At 48.5% G+C, this 15,374-nt stretch overlaps 1 protein-coding gene across 1 annotated transcript in view; it reads right to left on the bottom strand.

Moving 5' to 3' along the window:
• LOC124012291 (CUB and sushi domain-containing protein 2-like) overlaps positions 1 to 15,374 on the bottom strand; it is a 463,539-nt gene that overhangs the window by 265,674 nt on the left and 182,491 nt on the right. Inside the window, exons 21-22 of the mRNA XM_046325753.1 lie at positions 8,791 to 8,993; positions 4,657 to 4,848 (exon numbers count right to left, since the gene is read on the bottom strand). Coding sequence (XP_046181709.1) covers positions 4,657 to 4,848; positions 8,791 to 8,993 — 395 coding nt within the window. The remainder of the gene's footprint in view (positions 1 to 4,656; positions 4,849 to 8,790; positions 8,994 to 15,374) is intronic.

Genomic DNA, 15,374 nt, shown 5'->3' with positions numbered 1-15,374 from the left:
TGATGATACAGAGAGAGAGGAGAGGAAACATGATGATACAGAGAGAGGAGAGGAAACATAATGATACAGAGAGAGGAGAGGAAACATGATGATATAGGGAGAGGAGAGGAAACATGATGATACAGAGAGAGGAGAGGAGAGGAAACATGATGATACAGGGAGAGGAGAGGAAACATGATGATACAGGGAGAGAGGAGAGGAAACATGATGATACAGAGAGAGAGAGAGGAGAGGAAACATGATGATACAGAGAGAGGAGAGGAAACATGATGATACAGAGAGAGAGAGAGGGGAAACATGATGATACAGAGAGAGAGGAGAGGAAACATGATGATACAGGGAGAGGAGAGGAAACATGATGAATGAGGGAGAGGAGAGGAAACATGATGATACAGGGAGAGAGGAGAGGAGAGGAAACATGATGATACAGGGAGAGGAGAGGAAACATGATGATACAGAGAGAGAGAGGAGAGGAAACATGATGATACAGAGAGAGAGAGAGGAGAGGAAACATGATGATACAGAGAGAGAGAGAGGAGAGGAAACATGATGATACAGAGAGAGAGGAGAGGAAACATGATGATACAGAGAGAGAGAGAGGAGAGGAAACATGATGATACAGAGAGAGAGAGAGGAAACATGATGATACAGAGAGAGAGAGAGAGGAAACATGATGATACAGAGAGAGAGGAGAGGAAACATGATGATACAGAGAGAGAGAGAGGAGAGGAAACATGATGATACAGAGAGAGAGAGAGGAAACATGATGATACAGAGAGAGGAGAGGAAACATGATGATACAGAGAGAGAGGAGAGGAAACATGATGATACAGAGAGAGAGGAGAGGAAACATGATGATACAGAGAGAGGAGAGGAAACATGATGATACAGAGAGAGACAGGAAACATGATGATACAGAGAGGAGAGGAAACATGATGATACAGAGAGAGAGAGGAGGGGAAACATGATGATACAGAGAGAGAGAGAGAGGAGAGGAAACATGATGATACAGAGAGAGGAGAGGAAACATGATGATACAGAGAGAGAGAGAGGAAACATGATGATACAGAGAGAGAGAGAGGAGAGGAAACATGATGATACAGAGAGAGAGGAGAGGAAACATGATGATACAGAGAGAGGAGAGGAAACATGATGATACAGAGAGAGAGGAGAGGAAACATGATGATACAGAGAGAGAGAGAGGAAACATGATGATACAGAGAGAGGAGAGGAGAGGAAACATGATGATACAGAGAGAGAGGAGAGGAAACATGATGATACAGAGAGAGGAGAGGAAACATGATGATACAGAGAGAGAGGAGAGGAAACATGATGATACAGAGAGAGAGGAGAGGAAACATGATGATACAGAGAGAGAGGAGAGGAAACATGATGATACAGAGAGAGGAGAGGAAACATGATGATACAGAGAGAGAGAGGAAACATGATGATACAGAGAGAGGAGAGGAAACATGATGATACAGAGAGAGGAGAGGAAACATGATGATACAGAGAGAGGAGAGGAAACATGATGATACAGAGAGAGGAGAGGAAACATGATGATACAGAGAGAGGAGAGGAAACATGATGATACAGGGAGAGGAGAGGAAACATGATGATACAGGGAGAGGAGAGGAAACATGATGATACAGAGAGAGAGGAGAGGAAACATGATGATACAGAGAGAGAGGAGAGGAAACATGATGATACAGAGAGAGAGGAGAGGAAACATGATGATACAGAGAGAGAGGAGAGGAAACATGATGATACAGAGAGAGAGGAGAGGAGAGGAAACATGATGATACAGGGAGAGGAGAGGAAACATGATGATACAGAGAGAGGAGAGGAGAGGAAACATGATGATACAGAGAGAGGAGAGGAGAGGAAACATGATGATACAGAGAGAGAGAGAGGAGAGGAAACATGATGATACAGGGAGAGGAGAGGAAACATGATGATACAGGGAGAGGAGAGGAAACATGATGATACAGAGAGAGAGGAGAGGAAACATGATGATACAGGGAGAGGAGAGGAAACATGATGATACAGGGAGAGGAGAGGAGAGGAAACATGATGATACAGAGAGAGGAGAGAGAGAGGAGAGGAAACATGATGATACAGGGAGAGGAGAGGAGAGGAAACATGAGAAGTAGAGGATGATGAAGGTAACTAGATCCCATCATACGGTAGTTCCAACGATGGAGGACCAGAAAAGCGTTCCATTAGAAACCCCAGATGACATCCTTTCATATTCAGGGTTCTGCCGACTATTCGTGGCTCAGTTGGTTAAGTGACTGTTTCTCACTCCGGAGACCCGGGTTCGTAACCGGGTCCTGACACTAACCTGTCAGTAACCTGTCACTAACCTTAGCGGGGTGGAGTTCCTACTGTGCTACGAAGACACACTGTCGTGGTCGAAGTCACAAAAGATCTCCTATGTGGATAACTGAGTAAATAACTGCAGGACCCAACCCATGGCCTGCACGTGCTGAATTATATTTCTCTCTGTCTCTCTCTCTCTCTACGCTTCTGTGTGTATGTGGTTTGCTATCAAACTAAACAGACTGTACTGTGTACTGTATTGGCATCACTAAATAACTACTACGCACATACCTAGATTTGACTAAGGCACTGTAGGGAATAGGGCTCTGGTCTATAGTAGTACCACTATATAGGGAATAGGGCTCTGGACTATAGTAGTACCACTATATAGGGAATAGGGCTCTGGTCTATAGTAGTACCACTATATAGGGAATAGGGCTCTGGTCTATAGTAGTACCACTATATAGGGAATAGGGCTCTGGACTATAGTAGTACCACTATATAGGGAATAGGGCTCTGGTCTATAGTAGTACCACTATATAGGGAATAGGGCTCTGGTCTATAGTAGTACCACTATATAGGGAATATGGCTCTGGTCTAAAGTAGTACCACTATATAGGGAATAGGGCTCTGGTCTAAAGTAGTACCACTATATAGGGAATAGGGCTCTGGTCTATAGTAGTACCACTATATAGGGAATAGGGCTCTGGTCTATAGTAGTACCACTATATAGGGAATAGGGCTCTGGTCTATAGTAGTACCACTATATAGGGAATAGGGCTCTGGTCTATAGTAGTACAACTATATAGGGAATAGGGCTCTGGTCTATAGTAGTACCACTATATAGGGAATAGGGCTCTGGTCTATAGCAGTACCACTATATAGGGAATAGGGCTCTGGTCTATAGTAGTACCACTATATAGGGAATAGGGCTCTGGTCTATAGTAGTACCACTATATAGGGAATAGGGCCCTGGTCTATAGTAGTACCACTATATAGGGAATAGGGTTCTGGTCTATAGTAGTACCACTATATAGGGAATAGGGCTCTCGTCTATAGTAGTACCACTATATAGGGAATAGGGCTCTGGTCTATAGTAGTACCACTATATAGGGAATAGGGCTCTGGTCTATAGTAGTACCATTATATAGGGAATAGGGCTCTGGTCTATAGTAGTACCACTATATAGGGAATAGGGCTCTGGTCTATAGTAGTACCACTATATAGGGAATAGGGCTCTGGTCTAAAGTAGTGCACTATATAGTGAACATGGCTCTGGTCTATAGTAGTACCACTATATAGGGAACATGGCTCTGGTCTATAGTAGTACCACTATATAGGGAATAGGGCTCTGGTCTATAGTAGTACCACTATATAGGGAATAGGGCTCTGGTCTATAGTAGTACCACTATATAGGGAATAGGGCTCTGGTCTATAGTAGTACCACTATATAGGGAATAGGGCTCTGGTCTATAGTAGTACCACTATATAGGGAATAGGGCTCTGGTCTAAAGTAGTGCTATAGACCAGACCAGGGGACAGACGGACAGAGAGACATAATCATCTGTTGTCACAGGTAGCAGGTAGAGAAACTACATGGTATGAACTGTAGCAGGTAGAGAAACTACATGGTATGAACTGTAGCAGGTAGAGAAACTACATGGTATGAACTGTAGCAGGTAGAGAAACTACATGGTATGAACTGTAGCAGGTAGAGAAACTACATGGTATGAACTGTAGCAGGTAGAGAAACTACATGGTATGATATAGACTGGGTCGTACGTAGGTACCGTTGGTTTAGACTGCGTCATACGCAGGTACCGTTGGTATAGACTGGGTCGTATGTGGGTACCGTTGGTATAGACTGGGTCGTACGTAGGTACTGTTGATATAGACTGGGTCGTACGTAGGTACTGTTGGTATAGACTGGGTCGTACGCAGGTACCGTTGGTATAGACTGGGTCGTACGCAGGTACCGTTGGTATAGACTGGGTCGTACGTAGGTACCGTTGGTATAGACTGGGTCGTACGTAGGTACCGTTGGTATAGACTGGGTCGTACGTAGGTACTGTTGGTATAGACTGGGTCGTACGCAGGTACCGTTGGTATAGACTGGGTCGTACGCAGGTACCGTTGGTATAGACTGGGTCGTACGTAGGTACCGTTGGTATAGACTGGGTCGTACGTAGGTACCGTTGGTATAGACTGGGTCGTACGTAGGTACCGTTGGTATAGACTGGGTCGTACGTAGGTACCGTTGGTATAGACTGGGTCGTACGTAGGTACTGTTGGTTTAGAATGCGTCAGGTGGGGTGTTCGTTTAACATGTCTTACCTGTGCAGGTGGGGGGGTCAGGCTGCCAGAAGAAGCGGCTGTTGATCTCTGTGCAGGTGATCTTGGTGGCCCCCTGAAGGACGTAACCGGGATCACACTGGAACAGGACATGGTCTCCGGGCTCCTTGCTGTCCCCACTGCGGGTCCCGTTGGCGGGCAGACCTGGGTCGTTACATGACGTAGCAGTGGACACTGGAGATAGAGGAAGACTCCACGATGTTAGATGAGCAAAGATAATAACTGCTTTCATCTCTACAGTACATACATACTGTTTAGGGCTGAATAGAAACTCACGATATCTTGATTTTTCCATTGACATGTATACATTATTTACATTGAGTCACGAAGTTACTTACACATTAGGATCCATCACTACATCTTTTAGCAGACCCTTGACCCTTCTATATGGATTTATACAGCCTGTAAAAACATTTTACCCCCTTTTTCTCCCCAACTTCGTGGTATCCAATTGTTAGTCGTTACTATCTTGTCTCATCTATACAACTCCTGTACGGACACGGAAGAGGCGAAGGTCGAGAGCCATGCATCATCCGAAACACAACCCAACCAAGCCGCACTGCTTCTCAACACAGCGCACATCCAACCCAGAAGCCAGCCACACCAATGTGTCAGAAGAAACACCTTACACCAAGCGACCTGGTCAGCAGGCACTGTGCCCGGCCGGCCACAGGAGTCATTAGTGCGCGATGAGACAAGGATACCCCTTCCGGCCCAACCCTCCCTAACCCGGACGACGCTTGGCCAATTGTGTGTCGCCCTATGGACCTCACGGTCGTGGCCGGCTGCCACAGAGCCTGGGCTCGAACCAAAAGTCTCTGGTGGCACAGATGGCTCTATGATGCAGTGCCTAAGACCACTGCCACCGGGAGGCCCCTGCCTGTAATTCTTTTTAATACATGTTTATTTTAATGTATCATGGCAAGTCAGTTAAAAACGAATTCTTATTTACAATGACAGCCTACCGGAGAACAGTGGGTTAACTGCCTTGTTCAGGGGAACAGTGGGTTAACTGCCTCGTTCAGGGGAACAGTGGGTTAACTGCCTCGTTCAGGGGAACAGTGGGTTAACTGCCTCGTTCAGGGGAACAGTGGGTTAACTGCCTCGTTCAGGGGAACAGTGGGTTAACAACATTTCAGTTACTTGCCCAATGCTCTAACCACTAGACTACCTGCTCTAACCACTAGGCTACCTGCTCTAACCACTAGACTACCTGCTCTAACCACTAGTCTACCTGCTCTAACCACTAGACTACCTGCTCTAACCACTAGGCTAGCTGCTCTAACCACTAGTCTACCTGCTCTAACCACTAGACTACCTGCTCTAACCACTAGGCTACCTGCTCTAACCACTAGACTACCTGCTCTAACCACTAGACTACCTGCTCTAACCACTAGACTACCTGCTCTAACCACTAGACTACCTGCTCTAACCACTAGGCTACCTGCTCTAACCACTAGACTACCTGCTCTAACCACTAGACTACCTGCTCTAACCACTAGGCTACCTGCTCTAACCACTAGGCTACCTGCTCTAACCACTAGACTACCTGCTCTAACCACTAGGCTACCTGCTCTAACCACTAGGCTACCTGCTCTAACCACTAGGCTACCTGCTCTAACCACTAGACTACCTGCTCTAACCACTAGGCTACCTGCTCTAACCACTAGACTACCTGCTCTAACCACTAGGCTACCTGCTCTAACCACTAGACTACCTGCTATAACCACTAGGCTACCTGCTCTAACCACTAGACTACCTGCTCTAACCACTAGACTACCTGTCTCTAACCACTAGGCTACCTGCTCTAACCACTAGACTACCTGCTCTAACCACTAGGCTACCTGCTCTAACCACTAGACTACCTGCTCTAACCACTAGGCTACCTGCTCTAACCACTAGACTACCTGCTCTAACCACTAGACTACCTGCTCTAACCACTAGACTACCTGCTCTAACCACTAGTCTACCTGCTCTAACCACTAGACTACCTGCTTTAACCACTAGGCTACCTGCTCTAACCACTAGTCTACCTGCTCTAACCACTAGACTACCTGCTCTAACCACTAGGCTACCTGCTCTAACCACTAGACTACCTGCTCTAACCACTAGACTACCTGCTCTAACCACTAGACTACGTGCTCTAACCACTAGACTACCTGCTCTAACCACTAGACTACCTGCTCTAACCACTAGGCTACCTGCTCTAACCACTAGACTACCTGCTCTAACCACTAGACTACCTGCTCTAACCACTAGGCTACCTGCTCTAACCACTAGGCTACCTGCTCTAACCACTAGGCTACCTGCTCTAACCACTAGGCTACCTGCTCTAACCACTAGGCTACCTGCTCTAACCACTAGGCTACCTGCTCTAACCACTAGACTACCTGCTCTAACCACTAGGCTACCTGCTCTAACCACTAGACTACCTGCTCTAACCACTAGGCTACCTGCTCTAACCACTAGACTACCTGCTATAACCACTAGGCTACCTGCTCTAACCACTAGACTACCTGCTCTAACCACTAGACTACCTGTCTCTAACCACTAGGCTACCTGCTCTAACCACTAGACTACCTGCTCTAACCACTAGGCTACCTGCTCTAACCACTAGACTACCTGCTCTAACCACTAGACTACCTGCTCTAACCACTAGACTACCTGCTCTAACCACTAGGCTACCTGCTCTAACCACTAGACTACCTGCTCTAACCACTAGGCTACCTGCTCTAACCACTAGGCTACCTGCTCTAACCACTAGGCTACCTGCTCTAACCACTAGACTACCTGCTCTAACCACTAGACTACCTGCCTCTAACCACTAGACTACCTGCCTCTAACCACTAGACCACCTGCTCTAACCACTAGACTACCTGCCTCTAACCACTAGACTACCTGCTCTAACCACTAGGCTACCTTCCTCTAACCACTAGGCTACCTGCCTCTAACCACTAGACTACCTGCTCTAACTACTAGACTACCTGCTCTAACCACTAGGCTACCTGCTCTAACCACTAGGCTACCTGCTCTAACCACTAGGCTACCTGTCTCTAACCACTAGGCTACCTGCTCTAACCACTAGTCTACCTGCTCTAACCACTAGACTACCTGCTCTAACCACTAGACTACCTGCTCTAACCACTAGGCTACCTGCTCTAACCACTAGACTACCTGCTCTAACCACTAGACTACCTGCTCTAACCACTAGACTACCTGCTCTAACCACTAGGCTACCTGCTCTAACCACTAGACTACCTGCTCTAACCACTAGACTACCTGCTCTAACCACTAGGCTACCTGCTCTAACCACTAGGCTACCTGCTCTAACCACTAGGCTACCTGCTCTAACCACTAGACTACCTGCTCTAACCACTAGACTACCTGCCTCTAACCACTAGACTACCTGCCTCTAACCACTAGACCACCTGCTCTAACCACTAGACTACCTGCCTCTAACCACTAGACTACCTGCTCTAACCACTAGGCTACCTTCCTCTAACCACTAGGCTACCTGCCTCTAACCACTAGACTACCTGCTCTAACTACTAGACTACCTGCTCTAACCACTAGGCTACCTGCTCTAACCACTAGGCTACCGTCTCTAACCACTAGGCTACCTGCTCTAACCACTAGTCTACCTGCTCTAACCACTAGTCTACCTGCTGTAACCACTAGACTACCTGCTCTATCCACTAGGCTAACTGCTCTAACCACTAGTCTACCTGCTCTAACCACTAGACTACCTGCTCTAACCACTAGGCTACCTGCTCTAACCACTAGACTACCTGCTCTAACCACTAGGCTACCTGCTCTAACCACTAGTCTACCTGCTCTAACCATTAGGCTACCTGCTCTAACCACTAGACTACCTGCTCTAACCACTAGACTACCTGCTCTAACCACTAGGCTACCTGCCTCTAACCACTAGACTACCTGCCTCTAACCACTAGACTACCTGCCTCTAACCACTAGACTACCTGCCGCCCCTGAACAGACACTTTCTATATGGATTTATATAGCCTGTAAAGGTGAGCAGATACAAACCCTTCCCCACCACACGACCTCAGAAACTTCCCTCTCTCCACTACACACACAGACTCTATCCCTCCTTACCAGAGAACTGCAGAGCGAAGCCCTGTTTGGATGTGAAGAAGTCGGTGGTGAACTGGAGGCTGACGGCGTTGAAGGTGCTGTGGGCGTCAGGCGGAAGGGTTGATCCGCTGAGCTCCCTCAGGAGGACCCCTCCGTCCTGGGGACCGTCCCAGATACGCAACACATCGTGAACCTCCTCCGTATGGAATACCAGGAAGTGGAGACTTTGGAGAGAGGAAGAGGAGGTTAGTCATGTGGTAGAGGGGAAGAGAGGAAGATATGGATACGGAGGAAGAGAGGAAATATATGGAGGGTAGATGAGAAGGAAAGGACAGGGGTAGAAGAGGAGAAATGGGGAGGTAGAAAGGAGAGGAGAGAAGGAGGAGAGAAGGAGAAGAGGGGAGGTGGGGAGGTAGAAAGGAGAGGAGAGAAGGAGGAGAGAAGGAGAAGAGGGGAGGTGGGGAGTTAGAAAGGACAGGAGAGAAGGAGGAGAGGAGAGGTGGGGAGGTAGAAAGGAGAGGAGAGAAGGAGGAGAGAAGGAGAAAAGGAGAGGTGGAGGTAGAAAGGAGAGGAGAGAAGGAGGAGAGAAGGAGAAGAGGAGAGGTGGAGAGGTAGCTAAGGAGAGGAGAGAAGGAGAAGAGGAGAGGTGGGGAGGTAGAAAGGAGAGGAGAGAAGGAGAAGAGGGGAGGTGGGGAGGTAGAAAGGAGAGGATAGAAGGATAAGGAGGAGAGAAGGAGAAGAAGAGGGAGGTGGGGAGGTAGAAAGGAGAGGAGAGAAGGAGGAGAGAAGGAGAAGAGGAGAGGTGGGGAGGTAGAAAGGAGAGGAGAGAAGGAGGAGAGAAGGAGAAGAGGGGAGGTGGGGAGGTAGAAAGGAGAGGAGAGAAGGAGAAGGAGGAGAAAAGGAGAAGAGGGGAGGTGGGGAGGTAGAAAGGAGAGGAGAGAAGGAGGAGAGAAGGAGAAGAGTAGAGGTGGGGAGGTAGAAAGGAGAGGAGAGAAGGAGGAGAGAAGGAGAAGAGGAGAGGTAGAAAGGAGAGGAGAGAAGGAGGAGAGAAGGAGAAGAGGGAGGTGGGGAGGTAGAAAGGAGAGGAGAGAGGAGGAGAGAAGGAGAAGAGGGGAGGTGGGGAGTTAGAAAGGACAGGAGAGAAGGAGGAGAGGAGAGGTGGGGAGGTAGAAAGGAGAGGAGAGAAGGAGGAGAGAAGGAGAAAAGGAGAGGTGGAGGTAGAAAGGAGAGGAGAGAAGGAGGAGAGAAGGAGAAGAGGAGAGGTGGAGAGGTAGCTAAGGAGAGGAGAGAAGGAGAAGAGGAGAGGTGGGGAGGTAGAAAGGAGAGGAGAGAAGGAGAAGAGGGGAGGTGGGGAGGTAGAAAGGAGAGGATAGAAGGATAAGGAGGAGAGAAGGAGAAGAGGGGAGGTGGGGAGGTAGAAAGGAGAGGAGAGAAGGAGGAGAGAAGGAGAAGAGGAGAGGTGGGGAGGTAGAAAGGAGAGGAGAGAAGGAGGAGAGAAGGAGAAGAGGGGAGGTGGGGAGGTAGAAAGGAGAGGAGAGAAGGAGAAGGAGGAGAAAAGGAGAAGAGGGGAGGTGGGGAGGTAGAAAGGAGAGGAGAGAAGGAGGAGAGAAGGAGAAGAGTAGAGGTGGGGAGGTAGAAAGGAGAGGAGAGAAGGAGGAGAGAAGGAGAAGAGGAGAGGTAGAAAGGAGAGGAGAGAAGGAGGAGAGAAGGAGAAGAGGGGAGGTCGGGAGGTAGAAAGGAGAGGAGAGAAGGAGAAGAGGAGAGGTGGGGAGGTAGAAAGGAGAGGAGAGAAGGAGAAGAGGAGAGGTGGGGAGGTAGAAAGGAGAGGAGAGAAGGAGAAGAGGAGAGGTGGGGAGGTAGAAAGGAGAGGAGAGAAGGGGAAGAGGAGAGGTGGGGAGGTAGAAAGGAGAGGAGAGAAGGAGGAGAGAAGGAGAAGAGGGGAGGTGGGGAGGTAGAAAGGAGAGGAGAGAAGGAGGAGAGAAGGAGAAGAGGGGAGGTGGGGAGTTAGAAAGGACAGGAGAGAAGGAGGAGAGGAGAGGTGGAGAGGTAGAAAGGAGAGGAGAGAAGGAGGAGAGAAGGAGAAAAGGAGAGGTGGAGGTAGAAAGGAGAGGAGAGAAGGAGGAGAGAAGGAGAAGAGGAGAGGTGGAGAGGTAGCTAAGGAGAGGAGAGAAGGAGAAGAGGAGAGGTGGGGAGGTAGAAAGGAGAGGAGAGAAGGAGAAGAGGGGAGGTGGGGAGGTAGAAAGGAGAGGATAGAAGGATAAGGAGGAGAGAAGGAGAAGAGGGGAGGTGGGGAGGTAGAAAGGAGAGGAGAGAAGGAGGAGAGAAGGAGAAGAGGAGAGGTGGGGAGGTAGAAAGGAGAGGAGAGAAGGAGGAGAGAAGGAGAAGAGGGGAGGTGGGGAGGTAGAAAGGAGAGGAGAGAAGGAGAAGGAGGAGAAAAAGGAGAAGAGGGGAGGTGGGGGAGGTAGAAAGGAGAGGAGAGAAGGAGGAGAGAAGGAGAAGAGTAGAGGTGGGGAGGTAGAAAGGAGAGGAGAGAAGGAGAAGAGGAGAGGTGGGGAGGTAGAAAGGAGAGGAGAGAAGGAGAAGAGGAGAGGTGGGGAGGTAGAAAGGAGAGGAGAGAAGGAGAAGAGGAGAGGTGGGGAGGTAGAAAGGAGAGGAGAGAAGGGGTAGAGGAGAGGTGGGGAGGTAGAAAGGAGAGGAGAGAAGGAGGAGAGAAGGAGAAGAGGGGAGGTGGGGAGGTAGAAAGGAGAGGAGAGAAGGAGGAGAGAAGGAGAAGAGGAGAGGTGGGGAGGTAGCTAAGGAGAGGAGAGAAGAAGAGGAGAGGTGGGGAGGTAGAAAGGAGAGGAGAGAAGGAGGAGAGAAGGAGAAGAGGAGAGGTGGAGAGGTAGAAAGGAAAGGAGAGAAGGAGGAGAGAAGGAGAAGAGGGGAGGTGGGGAGGTAGAAAGGAGAGGAGAGATAGAGAAGGAGAAGAGGGGAGGTGGGAGGGTAGAAAGGAGAGGAGAGATGGAGGAGAGAAGGAGAAGAGGAGAGGTGGAGAGGTAGAAAGGATAGGAGAGAAGGAGGAGAGAAGGAGAAGAGGGGAGGTGGGGAGTTAGAAAGGAGAGGAGAGAAGGAGAAGAGGAGAGGTGGGGAGGTAGAAAGGAGAGGAGAGAAGGAGAAGAGGAGAGGTGGGGAGGTAGAAAGGAGAGGAGAAGGAGAAGAGGAGAGGTGGGGAGGTAGAAAGGAGAGGAGAGAAGGAGGAGAGGAGAGGTGGGGAGGTAGAAAGGAGAGGAGAGAAGGAGGAGAGAAGGAGAAGAGGGGAGGTGGGGAGGTAGAAAGGAGAGGAGAGAAGGAGGAGAGAAGAGGGAGGTGGGGAGGTAGAAAGGAGAGGAGAGAAGGAGGAGAGAAGGAGAAGAGGAGAGGTGGGGAGGTAGAAAGGAGAGGAGAGAAGGAGGAGAGAAGGAGAAGAGGAGAGGTGGGGAGGTAGAAAGGAGAGGAGAAGGAGAAGAGGAGAGGTGGGGAGGTAGAAAGGAGAGGAGAGAAGGAGAAGAGGAGAGGTGGGGAGGTAGAAAGGAGAGGAGAGAAGGAGGAAAGAAGGAGATGAGGGGAGGTGGGGAGGTAGAAAGGAGAGGAGAGAAGGAGGAGAGAAGGAGAAGAGGGGAGGTGGGGAGGTAGAAAGGAGAGGAGAGAAGGAGGAGAGAAGAGGGGAGGTGGGGAGGTAGAAAGGAGAGGAGAGAAGGAGGAGAGAAGGAGAAGAGGGGAGGTGGGGAGGTAGAAAGGAGAGGATAGAAGGATAAGGAGGAGAGAAGGAGAAGAGGGAAGGTGGGGAGGTAGAAAGGAGAGGAGAGAAGGAGGAGAGAAGGAGAAGAGGAGAGGTGGGGAGGTAGAAAGGAGAGGAGAGAAGGAGGAGAGAAGGAGAAGAGGGGAGGTGGGGAGGTAGAAAGGAGAGGAGAGAAGGAGAAGAGGAGAGGTGGGGAGGTAGAAAGGAGAGGAGAGAAGGAGGAGAGATGGAGAAAAAGAAGGAGAAGAGGAGAAGTGGAGAGGGAGATAAGGAGATAGATGAGAAGGAAATGAGAGGAAGAAATGAGGAGAAGAGGAGAGGAATCTAGAAGTTAGGTGAGAAGGAAAGGAGATGAGGAGAGAAGTAGAAGAGGAGAGGTGGACAATTTTTCTTGGGTCACTATAACTATATCTATTTTGCCAATTGGATTGATCCCCTCTACCACACAGACACCCACTAATCTACCGATAGAAACGCACAAGGTGGCTGGGGACAGACCTCCATCCTACGCTAGCTTGTTACCGATGGCCCGGCTAGCTGTCTGAATCGTCGTGACCCCAACCAACCTCACTACTCACTGAACCCTTATGATCACTCGACTAAGCATGCCTCTCCTTAATGTCAATATGTCTTGTCCATTGCTGTTCTGGTTAGTGATTGTTGGCTTATTTCACTGTAGAGCCTCTAGCCCTGCTCATACCTTATCCAACCTTTCAGTTCCACCACCCATATATGCGATGACATCACCTGGTTTCAATGATGTTTCTAGGGACAATATTTCTCTCATCATCACTCGATACCTAGGTTTACCTCCACTGTATTCACATCCTACCATACCTTTGTCTGTACATTATACCTTGAAGCTATTTTATAGCCCCCAGAAACCTCATTCTACTCTCTGTTCTGGATGTTCTAGACAACCAATTCTCATAGCTTTTGTCCGTACCCTCATCCTACTACTGCGCTGTTCCTCTGGTGATGTCGAGGTGAATCCAGGCCCTGCAGTGCCTAGCTCCACTCCTATTCCCCAGGCGCTCTCTTTTGATGACTTCTGTAACCCTAATAGCCTTGGTTTCATGCATGTTAACATTAGAATCCTCCTCCCTAAGTTTGTTTTATTCACTGCTTTAGCACACTCTGCCAACCCGGATGTTCTAGCTGTGTCTGAATCCTGGCTTAGGAAGACCACTAAACAATCTGAAATCTTCATTCCAAACTGCAACATTTTCAGACAAGATAGAACTGCCAAAGGGGGCGGTGTTGCAATCTACTGCAGAGATAGCCTGCAGAGTTCTGTCCTACTATCCAGGTCTGTACCCAAACAATTTGAACTTCTACTTTTAAAAATCCACCTCTCTAAAAACAAGTCTCTCACCGTTGCCACCTGCTATAGACCATCCTCTGCCCCCAGCTGTGCTCTGGACACCATATATGAACTGATTGCCCCCCATCTATCTTCAGAGCTCGTGCTGCTAGACGACCTAAACTGGAACATGCTTAACATCCCAGCCATCCTACAATCTAAGCTTGATGCCCTCAATCTCACACAAATTATCAATGAACCTACCAGGTACCACCCCAAAGCTGTAAACACGGGCACCCTCATAGATATCATCCTAACCAACTAGCCCTCTAAATACACCTCTTCTGTTTTCAACCAAGATCTCAGCGATCACTGCCTGCATCCGTAATGGGTCAGCGGTCAAACGACCTCCACTCATCACTGTAAAACGCTCCCTGAAACACTTCAGCGAGCAGGCCTTTCTAATCGACCTGGCCGGGGTATCCTGGAAGGATATTGATCTCATCCCGTCAGTAGAGGATGCCTGGTTATTTTTTTAAATGCCTTCCTCACCATCTTAAATAAGAATGCCCCATTCAAGAAATGTAGAACCAGGAACAGATATAGCCCTTGGTTCTCTCTAGACTTGACTGCCCTTAACCTCTTGAAACTAGGGGGCACTATTTTCAATTTTGGAAAAATAAAGAAGAAGAATGAGCGTAAATGACTACATTGCGTAAGTGGCCAGCTGAGGGCTCTCAGAGTGATTCTTGCGTAAAAGACAGAGGTAGTCTGTATATATACTGCCCACCACTGCAACCTGTACGCTCTAGTCGGCTGGCCCTCGCTACATATTCGCCGCCAGACCCACTGGCTCCATGTCATCTACAAGTCCATGCTAGGTAAAGCACCTTATCTCAGTTCACTGGTCACCATGGCAACAACCACTTGTAGCACGCGCTCCAGCGGGTATATCTATCTAGTCACCCCCAAAACCAATTCCTCCTCTGGCCGCCTCTCCTTCCAGTTCTCTGCTGCCAATGACTGGAACGAACTACAAAAATCTCTGAAACTGGAAACACTTATCTCCCTCACTAGCTTTACGCACCAGCTGTCAGAGAAGCTCACAGATTACTGCACCTGTACATAGCCCACCTATAATTTAGCCCAAACAACTACCTCTTTCCCAACTGTATTTATTTATTTATTTTGCTCCTTTGCACCCCATTATGTATATCTCCACTTTGCACATTCTTCCACTGCAAATCTACCATTCCAGTGTTTTACTTGCTATATTGTATTTACTTCGCCACCATGGCCTTTTTTTCCCTTTACCTCCCTTATCTCACATCATTTGCTCACATTGTATATAGACTTATTTCTACTGTATTATTGACTGTATGTTTGTTTTACTCCATGTGTAACTCTGTGTTGTTGAATGTGTCGAACTGCTTTGCTTTATTCTAGGCCAGGTCGCAATTGTAAATGAGAACTTGTTTTCAACTTGCCTACCTGGTTAAATAAAGGTGAAATAAAATAAAATAAATAAAATGTGGCAGGGTCTAC

This window comes from Oncorhynchus gorbuscha, linkage group LG24, assembly GCF_021184085.1.
Source record: "Oncorhynchus gorbuscha isolate QuinsamMale2020 ecotype Even-year linkage group LG24, OgorEven_v1.0, whole genome shotgun sequence".
Classification (NCBI taxonomy): Eukaryota; Metazoa; Chordata; class Actinopteri; order Salmoniformes; family Salmonidae; genus Oncorhynchus; species Oncorhynchus gorbuscha.
This window is presented reverse-complemented; position numbering and strand designations above follow the sequence as displayed.